Source organism: Glycine soja, chromosome 20 (genome assembly GCF_004193775.1).
Source record: "Glycine soja cultivar W05 chromosome 20, ASM419377v2, whole genome shotgun sequence".
NCBI lineage: Eukaryota > Viridiplantae > Streptophyta > Magnoliopsida > Fabales > Fabaceae > Glycine > Glycine soja.
The window spans coordinates 36,434,215-36,462,163 of NC_041021.1; the positions used below are offsets into that span (position 1 = coordinate 36,434,215).

At 35.1% G+C, this 27,949-nt stretch overlaps 2 protein-coding genes across 3 annotated transcripts; both read right to left on the reverse strand.

Moving 5' to 3' along the window:
- Nucleotides 1-1,953: 1,953 nt before the first annotated feature.
- LOC114402061 (protein MAIN-LIKE 1-like) lies at nt 1,954-2,330 on the reverse strand. The gene is made up of 2 exons (XM_028364600.1): nt 2,136-2,330; nt 1,954-2,040 (listed from the first exon to the last, which is right to left on the reverse strand). Exons 1-2 carry the CDS (start codon nt 2,328-2,330, stop codon nt 1,954-1,956), a joined length of 282 nt encoding a protein of 93 aa, XP_028220401.1.
- Nucleotides 2,331-5,988: 3,658 nt separating this feature from the next.
- Nucleotides 5,989-26,943, reverse strand: LOC114401585. 2 transcript variants are annotated; one of them, XM_028364135.1, is made up of 4 exons: nt 26,707-26,943; nt 25,588-25,707; nt 7,490-7,649; nt 5,989-6,249 (listed from the first exon to the last, which is right to left on the reverse strand). In XM_028364135.1, exons 3-4 carry the CDS (start codon nt 7,635-7,637, stop codon nt 6,107-6,109), a joined length of 291 nt encoding a protein of 96 aa, XP_028219936.1. In that variant the 5' UTR covers nt 7,638-7,649; nt 25,588-25,707; nt 26,707-26,943; the 3' UTR covers nt 5,989-6,106. The 2 variants fall into 2 exon arrangements, with proteins under 2 accessions (XP_028219936.1, XP_028219935.1); XM_028364134.1 differs by lacking the exons at nt 25,588-25,707; nt 26,707-26,943 and adding an exon at nt 7,905-8,044.
- Nucleotides 26,944-27,949: the final 1,006 nt, after the last annotated feature.

Sequence of the window (27,949 nt, forward strand, 5' to 3'; positions counted from 1 at the left end):
AGCAAGCAATTCCAAGAAGGACTATGCCGATGTTGGATCAATTTCACCCATGCATTCATAATTCCATTGAAAACATTGTTGATGTCAAAGCTGACGGTAACTGTGGATATCGTGCAATTGTTGTCTTATTAGGTATGGATGAAGATTCATGGTTGCCAAATGGTTTAATGAGTATATCAACCTACTTGGTGGCATAGACAAATTTGAGGAATTAAAATGGTCCCTACTTGATGATGAATTATCCATGGTATATAATTTTTGTTGTTTTATTGGATTAAATTTAGTTTAAATAAATGTAATTATAACTGTTACATGCAGGTTACCATGGATAAGTAGATGAATATAATTGACATGGGATATGTGATTGCATCAAGGTATAATGTCATCCTTGTTTCTCTTTCTCTCCAACAAAGTATGACATTTTTTCCTCTTAGAAGTCAACCACCAACAGATGGTTTTGTATATCACGTAATATGTATGTATGACAATCATTTTGTTCAGGTAAATGCATGATCATCCTATTTGTTTAATTTATGTATTAAATTGTGTTATAATAATTTGAATAAGGATGTCCTTATGTAACAAGTATTTCTAAGAGATCGTTGTCCTTTACCGTCAACAGCTTTGTTATGGTGTGCACACTGTGATTCTCAAGCAAAGCAATGGCCTACACCATATATTAGTAGAATGCAATAGTACAAAAATTTGTTGATGTTGAAAATAAACTTTGTTAATTTAAGCGAAGATTGAACATTTTGTTACTTATATAACTATCATGTAAAACGATAATATAACACATGCTTCATTGGACGCTCATATAATTATCTATTTTACTTAACTTTCAAATGGTTTAGGGTTACTATAATACCTAGGGTTTAATGTTACATGTGTTATTAGGGTGTAGGGTTACTTGAATAATGTGGGGTTTATTGGTATGTAACTAATTAGGGTTTAGTGTTAATTCAATACTCAGGGTTTATTATTATGTGACTAATGTAAGATTTATGGTTTAATTCACGACCTAGGGTCTAGTGTTTTGAGAGTTATTAAATAATAAACATTGTGTAGTAACAAAAATAAATAAAAAGGTTCTCAAATAAAATAAAATAATAAACATTATTTAATTATATTGCATACAAAAATCATGTAAAACCTAATAAATCTAAAGGTCTTCATGCTTCGTCGCGACTATACATATACATTGCATTTTGCAATCACACCTTTGGCGATCCTTAGGCAGTCTTTCGTGATAGTGTATGCTTTTGTACCTTCTATCATTATCCTTAGGTTGAGCATTTGTTGCAACCTTTCAGTTATTGCTTGGCAAGCCTCCTATGACATTGGCAACAACGGAAAAAGTTTATACTTAATGCATGTTGAAATAAAATGAATAACAAAGTTAATTGAAAATATATTTTACCACTGCATGTTGAGGCTGCTCTACAGGATCAGGTGCATCTGTAGGTGCTTCCTACATAGCTTCTACCGCCACTGGGTGCTGAGGAATATCTGGTTCAATAAATGTGTCATCGTGCACCATAAATGGATGTCTAGGTGGATCCGTAGGTTGTGCCAAACTCATGAAGGGATGAGAAATCATGTAGAACCACTCGATGTAGTTTGTTGCACATTGTCTAAGCACAACACATATCTGACCCACCGGTGCAAGATATTCAGAAAATTGAATCCATCTATCATCAATATCTTCTATGCATAACATTGACGCAGCACAGTGTGAAGGAATGGTCTACACATACCCAAACTGTCGCACAACCCTCTCTGATCGGTGTATAACAACAGATGGACCCCATCAGATGTGTTCGGAAAACAATGAAATCAACTCAAATTCTCTATATGCACGGTGGTCACCAGAAAGAATCTAGCACACAGCATCAGACGTCAATCTATCCAGTCGCTTCCAATACATTGACATTGGTAATGCCTTCCAAGCTTCTAGCAATAGGCACGTGGTTTCCTCTTATCATAATCTTCAGCGGCAAAAGACTCAGGAACAGAAGGAAAATGTTCATAGATCCAACACTACACATATTTTGAAAACAAAAAACAAAAATTCGAAACAATAGTCAACATAAAACACATAATCGAACTAAAAAATTAAATTCAATTATAATTACCTGTAAGAGTGTGATATATCCTGCAAGTTGTTTGGTGTTACTCTTAGATGCATCATTCAAATTGTCATACATATGGACTAGGGTAGCAACTCCCCATGTGTAGCTTCCACTCTGAGTGAGATCACAAAAGACATCCAAGAATACCACATGCACATGTGTGGCACTCTTGTTAGCAAAGAGAGTGCAACCTACCATATGCAACAGATATGCTCGAGCTGCTACAATCCATTGTGCGGCATCACATTTGCTACGATAAATGTCTTGCAACCACGATAGTCAAACATATGCCACATGGCATTGTACTATCTCAGCTCTTGCAACAAAACTTCATCCAAATGAAAAGCCTTAAAGCTATGGAAGACGCTTGTGATATGCAGATGAAGCAACGATGCCACATCATCGAAGGTAATAGTCACCTCTCCTACAGGAAGATGGAAACTACTAGTTTCCTTATGCCACCTCTCCGCAAAAGCTTATATAAGTCCCTTATCGCCAGTGTCCAAGGAACATGTGATCAGAGGACTTAATTATGTGACAGTGACTAAGCCTTCATTCTCTGGAGCAGGCCTGCCAAATTTTTCAATCTTCCTTCCATGGGAGGATAACTTCAACTCAGGATGTTCCTAAAAATAAAAATTTAAATCGTTTCAACAATAATAACAAATACTTATGAAAATATTATTTATTTAAAAATATAAATACATCTCTATTCCAAATAGTCACTACAACATGATGAACATAGTCAATAAGAAATTATGTGTCATGGGGATCGCCTGAAAAACCCTCGGCATTAGGAACTACATCATCAACAGCTGCTTCTTCAGGTTGTTCATGGACCTCGTCAGTTGCATGATCCACATGTTGAACATCCTCAGCAACAAGTGCAGCTTCTTGTTGCCTACGTGCAGATGTTGTGGGCCTTCACCGCTGGAAGCTTCATCCGAATCGCAATTTGCTTCTCTCCCTAAGGCTCTTCCTATAATCCTACATAAAGTCCAATCCAAATGTCTGATTCTAACCATAATCTACACATTTAAACAATCATAACAACTAAAGTCATCATTCAAACAATACTACAATCAATTACTATCTTATAATTGTTAAATAAAAAAATATTTTTAAAATTACTTTTTTATTACTTTTATAAATTTAAATGTATATGGAAATTTTTTTTCCAAATATATAAACTTCACAACAATAATGAAGTAAATTTAAATTAATGACCAAAATGTAAGTACAATTTTGGTTTTGATTTCTAAAATATGACTATTTCATTTTTTAACAAACTACTAACACAACAACTTTTAATTTTCTAAAAAAAACAAAATATTTTTTTTATACTTGCAATCACTATTTATATAAATATTTTATACTAAAATATACACCACTATATGGATAAAAAAAATTTAGTTACATGTCAAAAATAAATAAACTACTTACATTTTACAAATAAAGAAATAACAATAATATTTATACATGAATTTTTAAATAAACAAAATACTTATTTTTAAAAAAAAACTTCAAAAAACAAATATAATTAATTAAATATAAACACATAAAAAAATATAAACCAATATTTTTTTCTTATAAAGAAAATTTTAAAAAATAATAATTTATTTCTTTTTATTTATAAAAAATTAATTATATTATTTTATTAATTAATAAAATAAAAATAATAATTACTTAAATATATGGATTAAGAATCCGTAAAACACATACAATCTGTATGACTCATACAGATTGTCAATTCGTAAGAGTTATATGGATTTCGAATCCAAATAACTCAGATACACCCATTTCCAAAGAGATAAAGGAGAGGCGCTTACCGCGACAGCGATGGCAGCAATTGGCTAAATGGTGGCAACAAACGCAAACGGCAACAGTAGTGCGACAGGAAGCAAAAAACAAAGGAGGAAGGAGGCACACCACGATGTCATACGGAAAAGAGGGAAAATGTGAGATTTTTAAAATTTAAGTGAAGGATATTTTTGTTACTTCACATATTTTGTTGAGGGCATAAGTATCTGTAATGAGTGCATCTAGCAACACTCTTTTCGATATAGTGAATTGTTTCTTTTCTACCCATTAACTTTTTTTCTATCAAGGATTTTCCATGTTAAATCTATTATCTATGTGTTCATTCTTCTTTCTCTATCTCTATTGTGCATTATTTATAACAAATTGGTACTAGAGTTAGTTAGTTTTGGTTTCTCGATTATAATGACATCTGTGAAGTACAATATTCCGTTGTAGGATCTCATGACCCTAGATTTTTGGTATGACAGGTTAAGAACTTAAGATGCCAGTTGTTCTTACATAAATGGGTTTAGATTAGGCCTCAAAAACATAATGATTGTAAAGTAAAGAGTCATATTCATCTTAATCCGTCAACTCAAATTCTGCAAGATATTTTGGGGAGCTAATTTTTAAAGGGAATTGGTATTATCACCCAAACAGTGAATGATGTGTGATGAGGGATAGGTATATTTGAATTTTAATTGAAAGATAATTTAGGAATTTTATTTTAATTGTTGGATGTAAAAGAAATTGGATTGGTGCAAGAAAAATAACCCAACATACTATGGTCTAACCCAAATTGATTAAACTAGCCCAACTTAATAGCCCTAAATCTTTTAGTGTTTTTTTATCATCCCAATTCCGTTGATTGACACAATAATATGTTCATATGTAAACATGACAATGGGACAGGATGAATATTGTCTCCCTAATCCCCAACTCCAATTCTCTAACATATTCCCATACTTGTTCTCAATACTCGATGGGTTAAAATTTATTATCTCATCCCCGTACCTGTTGGATATCGAGTATCTCCAACCCCGTCCCGTACCAGATTTAAATTAGAAAAATAATTTTTTTTGTAAAAAAATATTAAAAATGATTTTAGAAAATAAATTAAAAAAAAGAGGGGAAAATTTACCTTTTGCAAAAAGGAAAAGACAATACCTGGTATCCAATTGAGATGGAGCTTCAAATCGAAGGTGTTGCAAGTAAGAAACTTAGGAATTAAGGCGATGCAAATTCAAAGAGGAAAATTAAACAATATTATTAATTACAAAAGTTGGTAGATTCATACAAGAGAAAGCAGAATAAGACACGATCAAGAACAATAATAATAAATTGAATTGAGGAACAATGACAATTGAAAGAGAAACGCGCGCGAGAAAGAGATGGAGAAGAGAGGAATTGGAACAGTGAGAAGAATGAATACCTGAAGAGAGGTCAATGGCAATGTGAAAGTAGAAAGAGGAGTTGGATTTGTTGAGGAAGTGAGAAATGAAAAAAGAGCCAAAAGTTGTTGCAGCACGGTGGTTTATTGGTGTCGTGGTGGCTTGTGTGGAGGAAGAAACGAGTGAGAAACTGAGGAAGCGCGACGCCACATAACTTTTAGGTTTTAGGAATATATAGGATTTTTATTTATGTTATTTGTAAGTGACGAGACAGGTTCGGGTTCAGGGTCAAGGCGAATGTTAGTAATCTCATACCCGTACCCGTCCCCACTTTTGGTTATCGAGAAAAACCCAAACCCAAATTCATACTCGATTAACTCGGGTATTACTCGTCAAAGTCAGGACAGATTCAAACGGATACCCACGAGTACGAATTTTATTGTCATGTCTATATAAGAAACAGTTGAAATTAATCAGTGATGCTCTAAACAAAAGTAGCCTTAATATAATCGATATGTGAAATAAATAAGTTGAACGACTAATTTGGAATGAAAAATGGTTGGAGGAAATTTTCAGGGGAGAAATTAGAGAATGAAAATAATTTTTTACCCTTTATAATATCTAAGAATAGTTGGATTAATTAGCCAAATTTTCCCTTAGTGATGTGCCAGAAAATGTCATCCATACCATAAAACTTACACATGTGAGATAATTGCAACCTACCTCATCAAGTATATTATAATGTTATCAGTAGGCGAAAAAGAAAGTGGGTGACAACACCAGTTAGTTTTTATTGTCATAAGCAGCTATATTCTGGGGCTCACATTCAGGACTAAACAAACGAACCAGCAAAGCCGTGCCTGAGCTCGCAGTTACAGCTCCACATGCTGCCCAACGAAGACTCCTAGGATTTGTAATTCGAGGACCTGCATAACCAACAAAGATTGAGAGAATACATAAGGATGAATTACAGTCAGAATTTTTTACACTGTTTAAAACCTCATAAAATCATCTCAAGAGAGAAACTCCATCACAAGAAACAAGTATGAAGGCTTTGTTCTAAATAAGAAGCACGCTCCCCTCCTTATTAATCTGGCCACTCTGTTACACTGAAATAACTGAATGAACAAAAAGAACAAGCTTGACTAGTTTAAAAAGCTGCTCATACTTTCACCTAAAAAAAAAGCTGCTAATATCAAGAAAAGAGTACTGACTACTCACTTAGTTCAGTTAAAGTGAAATAACTAAGTAGACTTTATAATACTAAAGACTAGACTAGAAAGCTGCAATAGTCACGTTGGCTCACAGTTGTGTTGAGACATCACATATTACAGAAATATCATAGGAGATACGATACATATTTGATTTAGTTGACTTAGTTCCTATATATATCACAGATTAGATCGCCTATTTTTAGGATATTTACTGTACATTTTCTAATTAGGATCTTAAATGTCCTATATATTTTTTATAGAAAACAAAAAATGAAAAATTACTCGATATTTGACATTTTACATTTTGATTAATGCAATGTGGATATATCTTCCGGATAAAAAAAGAAGTCATTTCATTGTTTTTCATTCTTGGTAAAACAGAGAAAAAAAATTGTTGTTTATTTAGTTCCATCCTTTTTTATATATTTGGCTTCTTCAAGTATCTAACTATCTATATGTTTTGACTAGGGCATGGCCCAACAAGGAATTGTCCACATTGGTGACTAAAGATAAACATAAAGATGTTATCTAAACCCTAAACTTAGCCGCTTCAAGGCATGTTATCTCTCTGTTACTCATCTCTTGACTCTGACCTACTACTGACTTGAGTGTTAAAGTCTTTGTAAGTTACAACCCACAGCCCCACAATTGTGGAGCATGGAAGACCAACCTTCTACTTTGAGGCTGTGAGGTACTGAGGTACATGATCAATTTCTCTTGGGCTTTTGAAGGTTAATCTATCAGGAATCTACATATTTATTTTACAACCTTTTTCCTCAGGTCTCAACTAGTTGACTTAGAGATTCAGAAAAACATTAAAACTGTCAATAGAAAGCTCCAGAAATGCTGGATTTACTTTAATTGCCATGCACAGGAAAGCAATGTTGTCAGCAATTCAGTCACAAAGTTCAGATAGAACAAGAAAGAAGTGAGGGAAAAAGGTAGCACAAACCATAGTGCATTCGGCAAAGGACCCAAAATCCTAATGCTCCACCAACACTAAAGATTGCAGCTGTGTGCCTCATTAGCCTGGAACAAGGTTTTGCATCAGACCTCATGACCTCACCATCAGAATAGCCTAAGAAACGCCTCAGCGACATTGTGTTATCTACCTGACACAAATATCCCTTGGTAGTTAACAGCTAATGCCTCAACATACTGTTCAAGAATGCATAAGAAAGTTGTGCACTAGAATGGCTCTAACTTTAATATAACAGTAAATATCAGAAAGTCATTTTGCATCAGTGTGCCTGAGATTGCAATTGAGAGATGGCAATTATAAACTTAAAAGAGGTTGATTTAAAATGAAAATCAAGCAGAATAAAAGAAATAATCATTGTAAGGGCAGAACAGAATAAAGTTGATACCTAATTGGCTAGTAGGATGGAATCAAGTATATGCAAGGAACAAAATATCTCCTGATGCTGCTGATATTGCATGTTGTGGAAACTACTTTGAATTTTTTTAGTAAAACTATCCCTATGATAGTTTTTAATTCTGCAATAAACTGTATAAAAATAGCCACACAATATAAAATGTTATGCACTTTAAGAATCAAAATTGACAAAGACAAGCTTCATTATCACAAAGTTAATGCAGCAGCAGAAGCTATAAGGTCATATTGCAGCAGGGTGGGGTAGCTATATACACTACCTATTAAACAGCTTTATCTCATTTCTTTCAAAAGTCAAATTCAGAGAAGTCACATTTCAGACCGTGGAGGTATTGTCTCATAATAAAAACTAGGATTTAGGTCCTGTTTTGATAATATTTTCCATAAGCCCTATAAGGAAAAGAAAATAGAACGGAAAAATGAAATAAACTTCTTTTATAAGCTAAAAATAACTCATAAGTTAAAATTAGGTTTTGGTGAAACTAATATAAGAGAATTTCTACAAATTAACTTATGCATACACTAATTTTAGCTTATAGGAGAAGTTTATTTCCTTTTTCTTATTTTATTCTCCTATAAGTGCTGATGAAGAAGTTTATCTAATCAATATAGACACTTCTATCCAAGCAAAGTAGAAAAATGAAAAGAAACAAGACTTCCTAATAACAAAAGTAACATGATCAGAACAGAAGCCTCTGTATCATTAAGATTCCAAGTATTCTACACCAATTATTCATTAACAAGGAACAGAAGTGACCAATATATCATCTCTCGACCCAGTCTAACTGCACTGTCCCCATTGGGTGATGTCAATGAATCAAGATGTGAAAGCAATTTGTTTGAAGATTTTGCATATTAAAATGATTTTAAGAGAGTTTTATTTCTAAAGAAATGGTGGATGTAGAAAATCAAACTGAAATATAAAAGCTACAAAAGATTATCAAAGTTAAGGAAGATTAAATCTATCTTTGTAATTTTTTATGATTTGATAAGTATTTTCAATTTTAAATTTGTTCAAATGCAAGGTTATTTGTATTGAATTTATTCACTTGAATGTATGTATTATGCCTCATATTAAAATGATAAAGGTACAAAAGATTATCAAAGTTGAGGAAGATTAAATTTATCTTTTGTAATTTCTCATGGTTTGATATTTAAGTATTTTCAATTTTGAATTTGTTAAAATGCAAGGTTATTTGTATGGATTTTTTTTCAATTGAATATATATATTATGTCTCTAAATTTAAATAGATTCAAATTATACTATAATGATGTCTTTAAGTTTCCAATGCATTTACTTTTAATATATATTATTTCTTTAAAACAAAACATTAACATTTAAATTTATTTTCTCAACGAAACTTATTTTGATGAGATTCTTAAACATATGTAATACATTGTATAAAGAAAAACTCAATGCGTCCATCTTAAGAAAAAAGAAGAAAAAAAATCATTTCTTTTATTATTAGTCACTCTTAAGTAAAATAAAAAATATTAATGTTTCGTTGAGGGAAAAAAAAGGCATTAATGGGGGCAAGAGCGAAACGGGGGCGAGGGCGGCCACACTTGGTGCCCCAGTCGCCGGTAACTCATCTTCCACCACCGGAATCATCAATGGAGGAAACTCTAGTTCGATTAGATGATCGAATTACTGAAGATCTGAATGTGAATGCTGAAGAATTTGAGGAGGAAAGAGATGTAGAAGTCGAAGATGCGGAAACCCTAGAATCAATTGATAATCGTCCTGTATCACCAAAAGCTGAAATCAAACCTATGGATCCACCAAAGCTATGGGTGGATGTTGTTAGTGACAATCGTAACCCTTCAAAAGGGTTATCTAAGGAGTATGTTGCTCCTAATGTGGTTAATGGCGAAGTGGAGATTGAGATTGAAGAGGATGATATAGCCACTGAGATGAAGTTTTGGGAGACGGCACTAATTCTGTATGCTTTGGGTGAAGATCTTAGTATGAATGTTGTGAAAAGCTACATGGTGAAGATGTGGAATTTCGTTAAACTCCCAGAGATGTATTACCATGACGATGGCTATTTCATCCTGAGATTCAATTCACATGATGACATGGATGCTGTTTTGATGAAGGGCCCCTACACAATAAGAAATGTGCCATTGTTGCTGAAGGAGTGGAAGCCAGACTTCAACTTGCAAAGAGACATGCTGCGAACACTACCTCTTTGGGTCAAGTTGCCGAAGCTACCATTACATCTGTGGGGAGTTGAGAGTTTGAATAAGATTGGAAGTGCCATAGGTGTGCCTTTGGTAACAGATGAGTGCACTGCTAGTAAAATTAGAGTGTCTTATGCTCGTATTCTTGTAGAAGTTGACATTACAAAGACCCTGGTGAAAGAAGTTACCATCAAAGACTATGAAGGTAGGAAGATATCACAGGGTGTAGAGTATGAGTGGAGGCCATTATATTGTGAGAAATGTCATAAACTGGGTCATCAATGCAAAAAGAATGGTATTAAAAAGGAGAAGCAATGGAAGCCTAAGACAAAACCACCTGATGAAACAGTGGTGGCTAATGTTACTGCACCACCAGATGTTCATACTAGTCATGAAGTCATAAACGAAACAGGGGTGACAAATGCTGTTGTGACACCAAAAGAAGACCAATTGAAGATAAATGAGGAGGACAAAGGAGACATTTGGACAAGGGTTAGCAAGCCAACTAGAGACAGAGGTAAGAGGAAGATTTATACTGGATCTACTTCTGATGTTAATTGTATGAATGGGTTTGAGGCACTTAGGGTTTTGAATGACTCTACAGTGGCCCCTGATAGGGGTCCATGATAATCTCATGGAATGTCAGGGGGTTAAATAAATCAGGTAAGCTTCGAGAGATTAGCTCATGTCTCTCCAATTTAAAGTCTGATATTATGATATTACTGGAAACTAGAGTTAAGGAGACTAAGGCTAGTAGCACAAGAGAAAAGCTTAATTTGCATAACAACTATATTGATAACTATCAGTCTCATGCTAATGGTAGAATCTGGGTGTCTTGGGATGATATGAAACTGACTGTGCAACAAATTAGTAACACAGATCAATTTATTCATTGTGGCATCTATGATAATATGGGAAAGTTCAAATACTGGTTGACTGCAATATATGCTCAAAACCAATTAGAACACAAAAGAGTGTTATGGAAAGATCTGGAGCATTTGCATAGTACTATTCAGGGTCCATGGTGTGTCATTGGGGATTTTAACAATGTGGCCAGTGCTAATGATAGAATTGGCGGCAGGATGGTTACTGAAAATGAGTATATTGATTTACAAGAGATGATGAATGTTGCTGGCTTGAGTGAAATGGAAAGTATAGGAGATTATTTTACTTGGAGCAATAAACATAATGTGGGAACTATCTACTCTAAGATTGATAGAGTATTGGGGAACGTGCAATGGTTTCAAGACCGTTTGGATTGCCACCTGAAAATTCTACCTCCTAGTGTTTCAGATCATGCTCTGTTATGTGTGGAATGTAAGATGCAGCCCAAGAATAAAACCAGAAGATTCAAGTTTTATAATTGTATGGTTGATATGATAGGTTATGAGGAAGTGGTTTAGAATAGTTGGAATAGGCCTATAAGAGGTACTCCTATGCATGTTCTGTAACAGCCGTAACTTTTCGTAAATTTTAATAAGTAATTAAGAAATTAATAAATAAATAAGTAAAAAAAATAAAAAAAAAATTATTAGATCATAAATTCCAACTATATAAGCCAAATGTTAACCTAGAACAGCTTTTTATAAAACACATTTTGTTCCTTTCTTCTTTTCTGACACACAAGAACCCTAACAGAGCAACCAGAGGAGGAGCTCTAGAGAGCACCAGAGACGCCACAATTGCTAACAAAGAACATTTAAGCGACTACATCAAGGTAAATGATGAGTTACTCACGCTTGGGGATTAGAATGAACATGTGTAGGGATCCCTAGAGGATCAATTTTTGGGTTATTTTGTGGTGTTTATGAAGTTTAATTGTGTTTTCATGTTTAACCGCGAATTGAGTGTGTTTGATGAACCAATTGGTGTTCTGTTGCGAGTTTGTTGTAGAATTAATGTGTTCCTATGTTAGGTGTGTACCTTAGGAATTAGAATTCTTTATAATTAGCATAAAAATTGTGTGGTGGTGATTTTGTTTATACCAGATATGTTGACCTTTCAATCTTGTTCTTTTTATTTTTTTTTTCACACCGCAGTGTATACGTGTACATATATATTAATACTGTTTTTTTACAAACTTTATATTTTATTTCACGTGGATGATTTCTCGTCATGAAATTCATATGTGTAGGGATTGTTGGATAATTGAATTGGCTAAAATCATTTAAAGAAATTAACTAAAGTTGTATTCACATTGTAATTAGACATTTTCTTGATGTTGGTAACTTAGTTGAAATATATTTAGAATATAGGTATACGTGTTGTTCATATAAATCAATATGAGTATATATTTTATTGTTATATATAATTTGTATTTACTCAATGATATATTTGATATTATTGTGATTATTTTATATTAATATATACTTAATACTTTTTATATGTTATATATATATATATATATATATATATATATATATTGAATATAATATACTTATATATATATTTTACGTGTATTTTATAGTTATTTATTTATAAGCCTTGAAGTTAAATATTGTATGTTATTATTATTATGATACATTGTTATTTAATTGTTGAGTATATTTTGTAATTAGTTAAAGTGTGGAATGTTAAACTGTAGACATGAAATATGGTTGTGAATGAGTGTGTGATTGATATTTGTAGTGATATTACTTGTCATGTGAGCTATGAGTTATACAGTAACCCGACCAGTGTTTACCTTGAGAGAACTTTTATGCGCAGTGTTAAAGGAAATTGTAGGATTCTTAGTTAGGATCCTGAAGGGTTAAATTATAGCGCAATTTGTTAAATATGTTTGAAATATAAGAGTGAGGTCATGGGTATTATATAACTCATAAACAGTGTCTGCGTGCAAAAAAAAAATATTTTAGGGGTTGGACCTGAATCAGGAAGGTGAGGCCCAAACGAATTCTTCGGAGTCTAGGCCTTGGGGGTAAATATACTCGATTTAAGTGCTCCTTTAAGCCCATGTTGATCCCATGTGGTTGGGGCATTCTCGCAAAACAGAGTAACCCTGACTGGTCACCTTATGATGTTACTTAGTGAGAGTGACCGAGTATACCCATTGTGTGGTGTGCTTTGTCATGTACTCCTAAGCGCCCCAGTGTTGTTTTTCACTGACATGGTACCACATTGCATATAGGTTTGAGTCTTAGTATAATTGTTGCATAACGCTTGTGTTTGAATTTCATTGAGTTAACAATTGTGGTTGATGTTATTTTATGGAGTGTGTAAACTTGAATGGGTGTGAATAATGTGTGCGATTTTGTGCAGTAATGTTATTTATATAAATTCAGCTTTAAGTATTATATGTTTCACATGCTCTAATGTTTTATTATATACGAATGTGACAACTCAATCCCGATGTGTGTTTGTGTTTGGGCTGATTGCCACTTTATTTCAGGTGAGCCTTCATATGATGAGTCACATGCTAGAGATGGAGAGACTTAGTCTGTGATAGAGATATGCTCTGATAAGTGTGACATTGGGGCATAGGATTTTACTTCGCATATTATGATTTTCGCATGTTATGATTTCCTGAATGATATAATTGCGTTAAACTTTTCTATTTTAGTTTCTTTTTATTATATATTTAGAGTGGACGGCCTTGTTTTGAGCCGGGATAATCTTATCTTTTATTAAAAAAAAAATTCTATTATGTTTTCACTAAGTGGATGTGAACCTTTATCCTTTTGAATTGATTTAAATTAAATGTGTTTAAAAAGAAAAATTATTAATTAATTTTGCATGTTTTTTTTCCTTCTTTTATTATTATGTGTTTATAATCTTTTAAATAAATTTTGTATGATTTATTTAGTTAATTAGTTATAATTGTAAGGGTAGAGGGTGTCACATTTAGTGGTATCAGAGCAGGTCGGACCTTTCGGCTATGTGTGTTATGAGCTTTATGTGTTTCCTTGTGTACTCTGATGTGTTATGTTTGTTTTGCTTGATTAGAGGTGTACTCTATTGTGTTGGTATATTTTTTTCTTTCAAAGTTTTGTTTCTTGCGTGACATAAGAAGTAATGGCTGCGAGAAATGAGCAAGAACGACTTCTTACCGAGGCCTTGAACAACTTGGCGCAAGTTATGGCCAATCAGGGAGGCGGTGGAGGAGAACCTATGTACCATGGGTTAGATCGCTTTCAGAGGAACAACCCACCTACTTTCAAAAGGGGTTATGATCCTGAGGGTGTTGAGGCTTGGCTGAGGGAGATTGAGAAGATCTTCCGGGTGATGGAGTGTCAGGACCATCAGAAGGTGTTGTTTGCTACTCACATGCTAGCAGATGAGGCAGAGTACTTGTGGGAGAACACTCACCCACGTTTAGAGGGAGCAGGTGGTTTTGTTGTCCAATGAGAGACTTTCAGACAACTTTTTCTGGAGAAGTATTTTCCAGAAGATGTGAAGAATAGGAAAGAGATGGAGTTTCTCGAGCTGAAACAGGAAAGTATGACGGTGGCAGAGTATGCGGCGAGGTTTGAGAACCTTGTAAGGTATTTTTCTCATTATCAGGGGGAAGCTGGGGAGAGGTCGAAATGCGTGAAATTTGTCAATGGCCTTCGACCAGAAGTAAAGATTATGGTAAATTATCACGGTATTCACAACTTTGCACAGTTGACCAACATGTGTAGAATCTTTGATGAAGATCGGCGGGAGAAGGCTGCTTTTTACAGGAATGCCAATGCTAGTCATGGGAAAGAGAAGAAGCCTGACTCACAATCATGCTAAGTCATATTTTGCCCCTCCTGAGAAATATGGAAACCATTCTAGAGGACAGAGGACTAGTGGAGGACTTCAACCAGTTGGTGGGAGTTCTCAGCCAATTAACAGGGTGTCTCAGTCTGCGGGTAGAAGTAGTGGTGGTAGTGGTGCTCCTGCTATTGTTACTACACCACTCAGGTGTGGGAAGTGTGGTCGGCTTGGGCATATTGCTCGTGAGTGCACAGATAGAGAGGTGACTTGCTTTAACTGCCAAGGTAAGGGCCACCTCAGTACTAGTTGCCCATATCCAAGGAGGGAGAAGAGGAGTGAAAGTCTGAATAACCAGAGTGGACGACCAAGGACCACAGGGAGAGTGTTTGCTCTTAGTGGTGCTGATGACGCACAGTCTGATGAACTCATCCAAGGTATGTGTTTCATAAGTCAAGTTCCCTTAGTTGTATTGTATGATTCAGGTACGACCCATTCATTTATTTCTCGTGTCTGTGTTGAAAAACTTGTCTTGCCTATGTCTTCCTTGAAATTTGACTTGATTGTGAATACACATACTAGTGGGTCTGTTTTAACTTCTGATGTGTGCTTGCAATGTCCTGTCTTAATTTCTGATAGATAGTTTCAAATTGATTTAGTTGTTTTACCTTTGAGTCAGATTGATGTTATTCTTGGTATGGACTGGTTATCTTCCAATCATGTCTTATTAAATTGTTTTGAGAAATTTGTTGTCTTTCCTAAGTCTGGTGTGAGTGAAGGTGATATGTTTTTGTCTGCTAACTAAGTTGAGGCATCTTTGAGGAAGGATGCACGGATATACATGATCTTAGCTAGTATGAGTGTCGAGACTACAAACCTTGTGAGTGATATACCTTTGGTGAGAGAGTTTCCAGAGGTGTTTGAGGAGGTGTCAGGATTATCACCAGAGAGAGAGGTCGAGTTCTCTATAGACCTAGTACCTGGTACTGGACCCATATCCATAGCACCTTATAGGATGTCCCCTGTGGAGTTGAGTGAGCTTAAGAAACAGTTAGAGGAACTTTTAGAGAAACAATTTGTGAGGCCTAGTGTGTCACCCTAGGGAGCACCGGTGTTGTTAGTTAAGAAGAAGGATGGGACTATGAGGCTATGTGTAGATTATCGTCAGTTAAATAAGGTAACAATTAAGAATAGGTACCCTTTGCCTAGGATAGATGACCTGATGGACCAATTAGTAGGGGCTTGTGTGTTCAGTAAGATAGATCTTAGATCAGGTTACCACCAAATTAGAGTAAAGCCTGAAGATGTTCCGAAGACTGCCTTTAGGACTCGTTACGGTCATTACGAGTACTTGGTTATGCCTTTTGGTGTGACCAACGCCCCTGGTGTGTTCATGGATTATATGAATAGGATCTTTCACCCCTACCTAGATAGTTTTGTAGTGGTCTTCATAGATGATATCTTGGTGTATTCCAAGACTAGAGAGGAACATGAGGAGCATCTGAGAGTTGTGTTGCAAACCCTCAATGACAATAGACTGTATGCTAAGTTGTCCAAGTGTGATTTTTGGCTAGAGGAGGTGAGCTTCTTAGGGCACGTTATATCTAAGGGAGGGATAGCAGTAGATCCTTCCAAGGTAGAGGCGGTGATGAGTTGGGAGAGTCCTAAGTCAGTGTTTGAGATTAGGAGCTTTCTTGGCTTAGCAGGATACTACCGTAGATTCATAAAGGTTTTTTCTAAGCTAGTCTTACCTTTGACTAAGCTTACTCGTAAGGGTCAAGTTTTTGTGTGGGATGCCCAATGTGAGAGTAGTTTCCGTACCCTTAAGGAAAGGTTGACCACTACACCAGTTTTAGTGTTACCTAACCCGAGTGAATCTTTTGTGGTGTATTGTGATGCGTCCAAGATGGGTTTGGGTGGAGTGCTTATGCAACGGGGACAGGTAGTTGCCTATGCTTCTCGACAGCTTAAGATACATGAAAGGAATTATCCCACACACGATCTTGAGTTAGCAGCCGTAGTTTTTGCTCTTAAGCTTTGGAGGCATTACCTTTATGGATCTAAATTTGAGGTGTTTAGTGACCATAAGAGCCTTAGATATTTGTTTGATCAAAAAGAGCATAACATGAGGCAAAGGAGATGGTTAGAGTTCCTTAAGGATTACGATTTTGAGCTTAGCTTTCACCCAGGTAAAGCAAATGTAGTAGCGGATGCCTTAAGTAGGAAATCCCTTCAAATGTCTGCTTTGATGGTTAGAGAGTTGGACCTCTTAAAGCAGTTTAGAGACATGAGTTTGGCATGTGAGATCACCTCTAGTAGCATTAAGTTGGGTATGTTGAGAGTCACCTTCGAACTCTTGAGCGAGATCCGTGGGGGTCAGAAGTCTGACCCATTCTTGTCAGCCCAGTTAGAGTCCATAGTCACAGGGGGAGAGAGTAGTTTTAGAGTGGGAACTGATGGAGTCTTGAGGTTTCAAGATAGGGTGTGTGTTCCTAGTGTACCCAAGCTTAGAAGAACGATTTTGGAAGAGGGCCATAGAAGTAGTCTGAGTATCCACCTAGGAGCAACTAAGATGTACCAGGACCTTAGGCAGATGTTTTGGTGGCCGGGTCTGAAGGAAGAAGTTAATGAGTTTGTCCTTGCATGCCAAGTGTGTCAGAAAGCTAAGATAGAACACCAGAAGCCTTCAGAGAAGTTGCAACCTTTAGAGATACCTGAGTGGAAGTGGGATAGCATCTCCATGGATTTCGTGGTGGGGTTACCTAGGACCCCCAAAGGTTTAGATTCCATTTGGGTTATTGTAGACAGGTTGACCAAATCTGCTTACTTCATTCCAATTAACATCATATATTCTTTAGAGAGGTTGACTAGCTTGTACGTCAGTGAGATAGTTAGACTACACAGTGTTCCTTCTAGAGATCCCAAATTTACCTCTAGATTTTGGGAGTCTTCATAAAGCCTTGGGGACCAAGCTTAGGTTGAGTTCTGCTTACCACCCACAGACTGACGGTCAAACCGAGCGCACCATCCAATCCTTAGAGGACCTCTCGAGAGCCTGTGTGTTAGAGCAGAGGGGTAGTTGGGATAGTTTCTTACCCTTGATAGAGTTTACATACAACAATAGTTTTCACTCTAGTATAGGTATGGCGCCTTACGAGGCATTGTATGGTAGAAGATGTAGGACACCTTTATGTTGGGTAGATTCCAGTGAGAGCATTGCCTTAGGACCTGAAGTAGTTCAGCAGACCACTGAAAAGGTCAAGTTGATCCAAGAAAGGATGAGAGCAGCCCAAAGTAGGCAAAAGAGCTACTATGATAAGAGAAGAAAGGATCTTGAATTTGCTATAGGTGATCATGTATTTCTGAGAGTCACTCCGTGGACTGGGGTTGGTAGGGCGTTGAAGTCCCGTAAGCTCACACCTAGATTCATTGGTCCCTTTGAAATCCTAAAGCGTGTCGGCCCAGTTGGGTATCAGGTGGCTTTGCCACCATCTCTCTCAAATCTCCACAGTGTCTTCCATATCTCTCAGCTCAGAAAATATGTCCATGATCCGTCGCACGTGATCGAATTAAACAATGTCCAAGTGAAAGAGAACTTGACATATGAAACACAACCATTGAGGATCGACGATCGTATGGTTAAGCAGCTAAGGGGGAAAGAGATTCCCTTGGTCAAAGTAGTATCGGGAAGTGCTTCGGGCGAAGATGCCACCTGGGAACTAGAGGGTCAAATGCGTGATGCATATCCTACCTTATTCGATACCGGTAAGTTTCGGGGGCGAAACATTTTTTTTAGGGGGGTGAAATTGTAACAGCCGTAACTTTCCGTAAATTTTAATAAGTAATTAAGAAATTAATAAATTAATAAATAAGTAAAAAAAATGATTAGGTCATAAATTTTCACTATATAAGTCAAATGTTAACCTAGAGCAGCTTTTTAGAAAACATATTTTGTTCCTTTTTTCTTTTCTGACGCACAAGAACCCTAACAGAGCAACCAGAGGAGGAGCTCTAAAGAGCACCATAGACGCCACAATTGTTAACAGAATTTAAGCGACTACATCGAGGTAAGGGATGAGTTACTCATGCTTGGGGATTAGAATGAACATGTGTAGGGATCCCTAGAGGATCAATTTTTGGGTTATTTTGGGGTGTTTATGAAGTTTAATTATGTTTTCATGTTTAATCGCGGATTGAGTGTGTTTGATGAACCAATTGGTGTTCTGTTGCGAGTTTGTTGTAGAATTGATGTGTTCCTGTGTTAGATGTGTACCTTAGGAATTAGAATTCTTTATAATTAGCATAAAAATTGTGTGGTGGTGATTTTGTTTATACAAGATATGTTGGCCTTTCAATCTTGTTCTTTTTATTTTTTTTTATTTTTTTTTCACACCGCAGTGTATACGTGTACATATATATTGATATTGTTTTTTTTACAAACTTTATATTTTATTTCACGTGGGTGATTTCTCGTCATGAAATTCATATGTGTAGGGATTGTTGGATAATTGAATTGGCTAAAATCATTTAAAGAAATTAACTAAAGTTGTATTCACATTGTAATTAGGCATTTTCTTGATGTTGGTAACTTAGTTGAAATATATTTAGAATATAGGTATACATGTTGTTCATATAAATCAATATTAGTATATATTTTATTGTTATATATAATTTGTATTTACTTAATGATATATTTGATATTATTGTGATTATTTTATATTAATATATATTTAATACTTTTTATATGTTATATATATATATATATATATATATATATATATATATATATTGAATATAATATACTTATATATATATTTTACGTGTATTTTATAGTTATTTGTTTATAAGCCTTGAAGTTAAATATTGTATGTTATTATTATTATGATACATTTTTATTTAATTGTTGAGTATATTTTGTAATTAGTTAAAGTGTGAAATGTTAAACTCTAAACATGAAATATGGTTGTCAATGAGTGTATGATTGATATTTGTAGTGATATTACTTGTCATGTGAGTTATGAGTTATACAGTAACCCGACCAGTGTTTACCTTGAGAGAACTTTTATGCGCAGTGTTAAAGGAAATTGTAGGATTCCTAGTTAGGATCCTGAAGGGTTAAACTATAGCGCAATTTGTTAAATATGTTTGAAATATAAGAGTGAGGTCGTGGGTATTATATAACTTATAAACAGTGTCTGCGTGCAAAAAAAAATATATTTTAGGGGTTGGACCTGAATCAGGAAGGTGAGGCCCAAACGAATTCTTCGGAGTCTAGGCCTTGGGGGTAAAGATACTCGATTTGAGTGCTCCTTTAAGTCCATGTTGATCCCATGTGGTTGGGGCATTCTCGCAAAACAGAGTAACCCTGACTGGTCACCTTATGATGTTATTTAGTGAGAGTGACCGAGTATACCCATTGTGTGGTGTGCTTTGTCATGTACTCCTAAGCGCCCCAGTGTTATTTTTCACTGACATGGTACCACATTGCATATAGGCTTGAGTCTTAGTATAATTGTTGCATAACGCTTGTGTTTGAATTTCATTGAGTTAACAATTGTGGTTGATGTTATTTTATGGAGTGTGTAAACTTGAATGAATGTGAATAATGTGTGTGATTTTGTGCAGTAATGTTATTTATATAAATTCAGCTTTAAGTATTATATGTTTCACATGCTCTAATGTTTTATTATATACGAATGTGACAACTCACTCCCGGTGTGTGTTTGTGTTTGGGCTGATTGCCACTATATTTCAGGTGAGCCTTCATATGATGAGTCACATGCTAGAGATGGAGAGACTTAGTCTGTGATAGGGATATGTTCTGATAAGTGTGGCATTGGGGCATAGAATTTTACTTTGCATATTATGATTTTCGCATGTTATGATTTACTGAATGATATAATTGCGTTATACTTTTCTACTTTAGTTTCTTTTTATTATTTATTTAGAGTGGACGACCTTGTTTTGAGCCGAGATAATCTTATCTTTTATTTAAAAAAAATTCTATTATGTTTTCACTAAGTGGATGTGAACCTTTATCCTTTTGAATTGATTTAAATTAAATGTGTTTAAAAAAAATTATTAATTAATTTTGCATGTTTTTTTCCTTCTTTTATTATTATGTGTTTATAATCTTTTAAATAAATTTTGTATGATTTATTTAGTTAGTTAGTTATAATTGTAAGGGTAGAGGGTGTGACATGTTTTGTGGCAGAAACTCCAAAGACTTAAACCTGAATTGGTTCAACTTGGTAGAAGCATGACCAATGCCAGACAAGAATTGGTTAAAGCCAGAAGAGATTTAGACTTAGCCCAAAATGCTATCACTCATAATAGGATGGATGGCAACTTGATTGATACTGTGAAAAAGTGTACTGAGAGGGTGATAAATTGGAATGAAATGGAGGGTAATATGTTAAGACAAAGAGCTAAGGTGGATTGGCTTAGAATGGGAGATGAAAATAATGCTTTTTTTTTCATTCTATCATCAAGGCCAAGCATCAGAATAGAAGTATGAGTATTCTACAGAAAGGTGATGGGACTATTCTTACTGAGCAAAGTGACATCCATAATGAAGTGATGGAGTTTTATAGAAAGTTAATGGGAAGTACTGCTAGTAATTTGAGGCATATTGATATCCAAGCTATGAGGGATGGTAAGCAAATTACTTTTGACCAAGGAGCTTTTCTTACTGCAACAGTTACAGAAGCTGAGATTGTTAAAGCTCTGCAGGGAATTGGTGATTTGAAAGCACCTGACATAGATGGTTATGGGGCAAAATTCTTCAAAAATAGCTGGCATTTAGTAAAGAAAGATTTTATTGTTGCAGTGAATGAATTTTTCGAGAAAGGAACTTTATTAAAGGTTTTTAATAGTACTCTTGTGACACTCATTCCTAAATCTATTACTGCTAAGACTGTCAAGGATTGCAGGCCTATTGCAGGTTGCTTTACTTTTTATAAAGTGATCTCAAAAATTTTGACTAGGAGGCTAGGGAGTGTGATACAGGATATTGTTCATACTAGCCAAGCAACTTTTGTGTCTGGTCAAGTCATTCACAATCATATTCTTGCAACTGAGTTGATGAAGGGGTATACTAGAAAGGGTGGGACCCCTAGGTGTATGATGCAAATAGACCTCCGAAAAGCTTATGATATGGTTGATTGGGGTGCCTTGGAGGGGGTTCTTACTGAATTTGGATTGCCAAAGAAGTTTATTGGGTGGGTCATGAAAGTCATTACTACTGTGAATTACAGGTTCAACATTAATGGAGAGTTGTCTAATGTGCTAGAGGCTAAAAGAGGAATTAGGGAAGGGGACCCTATTTCCCCTTTGTTGTTTGTCCTAATGATGGAGTATTTGAATAGGATTATGGTCAAAATGCAAAGAGATCCTAACTTTAATCATCACAGCCATTGTGAGCGATTGGGGATTACTCATCTGTCCTTTGCAGATGATGTTCTTCTTCATTGTAGAGGTGATGAGAAGTCTATAGAGATGATTCTAAAGGCCTTCAGTTTCTTTTCTAAGTCTACAGGACTACAGATTAATCCAGCAAAGTGTAAGGTGTTTTGTGGTGGCTTGAATTATGATAGCATACAAGTTGTGAAGAATTTCACAGGGTTTGAAGAGGGAACTCTGCCTGTCAGATATTTGGGGGTTCCTTTGTCTTGCAAAAAACTCAATGTCCATCATTACCTGCCTCTTGTGGAGAAGATAGTGGGGAGAATCAGACATTGGTCTTCTAAGCTGTTAAGCATAGCAGGTCGAATTCAGCTTGTGAGGAGTATTATCACTGCTATAGCTCAGTATTGGATGAGTGTTTTTCCTATGCCAAAAAAGATTATTCAGAAAATTGATAGTATTTGTCGGTTGTTTATTTGGTCTGGCAATGCAGAGGTGAAGAGGAAAAGCCCTGTGGCTTGGAAGCAGGTTTGTAAACCTACTAGATGTGGTGGTCTAAATTTGATTAATCTTGAGTTGTGGAATTTAATTGTTATGCTTAAATGTTTATGGAATATCTGTTCTAAGGATGGCAATCTTTGGGTAAAGTGGATCCATGCTTATTTCTTAAAGGGAAACAATGTCATGAGTACAACTGTTAAAAGTAATAGCACATGGATACTGAAGAGTATTATGAAACAGAGGCCTCAAGTTAATAATCTGCAGCAGATTTGGATTGAAATGTTGCGTAAAAGGAAATTCTCGATGAAGCAAGTTTATATGGAATTGGTGGAGGATCATAACAGGGCTGACTGGTTTAGGTTGTTGAGATATAACAGAGCTAGACCAAGAGCCAATGTCACTTTGTGGCTTGCTTGTCATAACCGATTGGCCACAAAGACTAGATTGAAAAACATGAATCTGATTCAATGTAGTTTGTGCAGTCTTTGTAAAGAACAAGATGAGGACTTGGATCACTTGATGTTTAGCTGTAGAGTCACAAAAGCTATTTGGTTGGAGGTCCTCAAATGGATGGATATTGATCACACACCTCAAATGTGGAGGGATGAAGTTAGATGGTTATGCAATATACAAAAGGAAAAGGATGGAAAAGGGAAATTCTGAAATTAACTTTTTCAAAGGTTGTTTATGGCACATGGATCTATAGAAATAGAGTTGTTTTTGAAAATGATAGTGTAAATATGAGTTTAGCTAAAAGTATCATTGATACAATAGTGCATAGAGGGTGACATTATGCCAAGTATAGGGCTCATATAGCAACAATGTTAATATAAGTTTGTTTTATCTTTTTGTCAAAAAAAGAAAAATATTCAAAAAACTTTTGAGTTTTGTAAAGATTTTATTATCTTCTGTCAATTTTATCCCAAATAAAATTGACTTAATAATTTTTATTTATATATAACTTATTCGACTATATGAAATGGTAAGCTATTGATATTAATACTAATAATAAGAATTAATGAAAATCATTTAGGTGGAAATTGAGTAAGAGAGTAAGTTTACGCATACTACCCTTTAATTACATTCCAAATCAAAATGTTTTCCCTTTTAAAAAAAATAATTTTTAAAATTAAGTTAAATTGCGAGACAAGTAATAATATATAAATTTGTGGGGCAATTTAATATTTAAAAACTAATTATGTAACAATTTAATATTTTGAAATTAATTTTTATAACAATTTAATATTTTAAATTGTTTTCTACTACAATTTAATTTATATAAGTATATATGAATATACATTATAATATATATGTGTGTATATATTTTCTACTACAATTTAATATTTTAAATTATTTTCTACTACAATTTAATTTATATAAGTATACTTGATTCTCTCTCTCGCGCGCGATTCTCCTTCAATTGTCGTTGTTCCTCAATTCAATTTAAACTGAGGAACAATAATAATAAATTGAGGAACAATTGTAAAATTCAACTTATTATTATTGTTCCTGATCGTGTCTTGATTCTCATCTTGATTTGCAGGTACGACCTGATGATGTATGCTCACAGGTTGGCTTATGTTTCAAAAGGACTAAATCAGAGAGGTTAGGATTTGTTCTTTTAAAATCGTAATTAGCATTTTTATATTTCAATGTTTTTGTATCCCCTTTTTATCATATTTGATTCAGTACACTTCAATTGAGTAATGATTTGAAGATGTTGGATGGATGCTTAATAATTCTGGCTGTGAGCTTAAAGTCAAGTTCTAAGTATAATCAAGTATACAATACGCAGAGATTTTCTGCAAAAAAGTTGTCAAAGAACCTCCCTTACCAACCAACCTCCATTACCTACCAATCAAATTTACAATTACTGGTTTATAAACTTCTTTTTTTGCCATTGGGAGAGTTTAGGTTCCATTCTTGCTTATAATGCTATCAGATTTTGGCTGAAACAGACTCCAAAATTTGCTTTGAATCCTAATGCTGTGCAGCAATGGAATTGAGATGGTGACCGAAAAGGAACAGAGAGAGTTGTCAACTGAAGATACTGCTTTGTGCACTTCCTGTCAGATGCTCGTGGTTTGGATTCAGAATCAACTAAAACAAAAGAAGACCAAGGAGATAGTATTCAACTATGTAAATCAGGTAGGGCTTCTGAACCATCCTGTCCAGAAACCCAAGTTGTGGGTTACATTTATATCAGTATACAGTGTGCTGATTTTTATTTATTTTTTTACTTGATCCTTGGCAGCTGTGCGAGAGCTTGCCGAGTCCAAATGGAGAGTCAGTAGTAGACTGTAATAGCATTTATGGATTGCCAAACATCACGTTTACTGTTGGAGACAAACCTTTCACCCACACTCTTGAGCAGGTTAGGTATTGAAAATTTTAATAAATTAAATGAAGTTTTGGTGGATGATTATACTCCATATATTTACTGTGAGCGTCAAAAGAACATTGGGGTCAGTAAGTAGTGAATATTTTTGCTTTTGGGTTGGAATATGGAATTTAGTTCAAAGAAAAACTAATAGCAATAACTTTTCAAAAGATGTAGACATATAGTTGAGTTGGAGGGGGGCATATTGAACTACGAATTATGATATTACCTATTATCTATATCCCAAGGCTAACTCTTAGACTTTTAATTTTGTTTTGGTTCTGAATATGCTTTGTGATTTCAGTATATTCTGAAAACTGGAGAAGGCATTGCAGAAGTTTGCCTTAGTGGGTTTATTGCTTTTGACATTCCTTTCATTTTTCTCATAGTACAGAACAGCGCATGAAAGGAATTAACCAATGCATGGGGGGGGGGGGGGGAGGGCAAAGAGGCAAGCAAACAAGTGAAATCTGTATAATGCATATACAGTGAATGATTCAAGTAATAGTACCTAGTATTCAGACAACTTCAGTTCTGAGTAAAAGATGGCTAGACTATCCCAACATCCAGAAATTAGACACAAAATTTACTTGAGATCTTGAGCTGGAATTTCTTCTATACCCAGCTCCTCCTGCACTTTACAAATGGTATTCAATTAGTTCTGGAGACATTTTCTTGCATCACTGCTTCCCAAAAATATTTCTGCCATCCTAACTATTTCACAGCATTCCAATCACCAAATATAGAACAATCAGACTATTTAACCAATAATCAAACCCTCTAAACTACCAATGCTTGCTTTCTCCTTGCTTATCCCACACTGCCTAACATCCATAAAACCTCTCTAGGAAAAAGAAATACTTTCTCAAGTTAAATTAATAAAATACAACCAAGCTGATCCCATGCTACTGGATAATCTGGCAACAAACAGAGCTTTAAGATTACCAATACAGAACTTAATAGAAAAACCACTAAGAGATGAAAACATACATCTTACAGAAAATCAAACCAAACAAACTATGGCACTACTTCAAAGTGCACACCGCACAGTACATTTTCTAATCAATTTTCTAAATAAGAATATAAAATCACTAGCAGAAGTTTAACTGCTCATCATCTGTTAACTTTTAACTGTTTGCAAATCCAACAAAACCTTTCCACCTGTAATTGCTACAGCTTACACTTCACGAGTCAGAATGCCTTTTCACTACCCCAAGGTTTTAGAAAACGGTCAGCAACCACGATTTAGGTCGCAGCATCAAGGTTTTTGGAGTGCCCGCGACCGCAATGGAACCACAATTATGGCCACATCGACATTTGTCCGCAATTTCCCGCAAAATCATGAAACGCGACAAAACCGCAACCGCGGCCGCTATTTAAAACCTTGCAACCTGGCAGTACCCTTAAAGACACACAATAACAACCTCCAAACAAAGGTACAAAATATAACATACTTGTCAATCCGAGAGTGTGTGTGTGTGTGTATAACGTTATTCATTGCAACTCTAACTCAACATTGTTATAATAAAGTCTAAATATTCACAGAACAATAAAGCTATAAATGCGAAAGGAAAAAAAAACTCAGCTTAAATTGAGAAACAGAGGAAGGAGAAGAAGTAGGAAAAAGAACCTGTTGAACGGGGAAAAGCGTTACGAAGTTAGAGATAGGGTTTTGGAGGCTGAAAACGGGAAAATGGAGGAATAGGGTTTTGATCTGAAAATGCGGGAAAAGGAAAAGCGCAAGCCCAATTACCGGAACATGTACAGCGAGTGAGTGAGTGACGGTCACTTGTTGCTTTCGTCACGTCTCTTTATCTCACTGTGATTCTCGAACCTTCCGAGGAATGAAGAGAAAACGCTATCGTTTGGATATGTAGTAGAGGAGGCAAATTTCCCACTTTGGGGTTCTTTTACAAAGAATTTTTCAAACTAGGACTTTTTTGTAAGTTTTTTCTCCCAGGTGCTGTTTTCTATGTACGAGGCCATGCATGGCACCATCACCACTGGCGCCTTTGACAGGGACGAGCCACGTGGCCATGGAAGCGTCATTCCCACCAGCGCGTCCCCTTTTGTCGAGGTGGCTTTGGAAGCGCCAGCAGTAGTAGCGATTTGGTGCTAGCTCAGTCAAACGCGTAGCCCTAAGTTGCAGCATTGCAAACTGGCCTGCAGAGTTGCTCAAGGAGGCGCCAGTGGTGGTTGCGATTTGCAGTAGGGAGGCGCCAGTGGCGTTTGAGGGTGTTTAAATACCCAAACTCTTCTTCATTTCTTCAGCACTTTCCCTTTGAACATTTTGCTTTCGTTTTCGTGGCTTTGGCATTTTGGTGGCTTTAGAAATTTCTGTGGTATGAAGTATTTATTTTTTAAAAAATTATATCAGCTTTTATGTTTGATAGACCTTTTAGTGTGTGTTTAAATGTCAAAAATAAACAGAAAAATTGTGTAAGAATGTTTATTTTTTTTAGAAAATATTTTCAGTCAAAATAAAATATTTTGAATATGAAATTTGTATTATTATTTTATTAAATTAGGTTGGTGTTGATGAACGTTTGAACTTTGAATAAAAAAAATTTATAGATGATATTTATTTGAAGTAAGTATTTTGAGTACGAATTTTTTTGTTGATATGAAGTTATAGTATTTTTTTAATTAGATTAGGTTGGTTTGTTGGTGTGTTAAAAATTTGCAAATGTTGAACTTGAAAGTGTTATTTGATGCTTTGTTTTTTCTCGTACTACAAATATTTTATTATATTTGTAGTAATTTTGTAATTACCTTTTTCCATTTTAAAGTTATTAATGGTTAAGATTAATTATTTATACTACTAACTTCGTTAATGAATTATTTAATTTTCTGTTAAAAATGACTATCTTGAA

What these genes read in the sequence shown, in the direction of transcription:
- LOC114401585 (XM_028364135.1), bottom strand. Translation starts at nt 7,637, where the DNA reads ATGTCGCTGAGGCGTTTCTTAGGCTATTCTGATGGTGAGGTCATGAGG. An exon ending in CCTTTGCCGAATGCACTATG is followed by an intron (nt 6,250 to 7,489) that starts GTTTGTGCTACC and finishes TTGGTTATGCAG; the next exon opens with GTCCTCGAATTACAAATCCT.
- LOC114402061 (XM_028364600.1), bottom strand. Translation starts at nt 2,330, where the DNA reads ATGGTAGGTTGCACTCTCTTTGCTAACAAGAGTGCCACACATGTGCAT. An exon ending in GATATATCACACTCTTACAG is followed by an intron (nt 2,041 to 2,135) that starts GTAATTATAATT and finishes AAATATGTGTAG; the next exon opens with TGTTGGATCTATGAACATTT.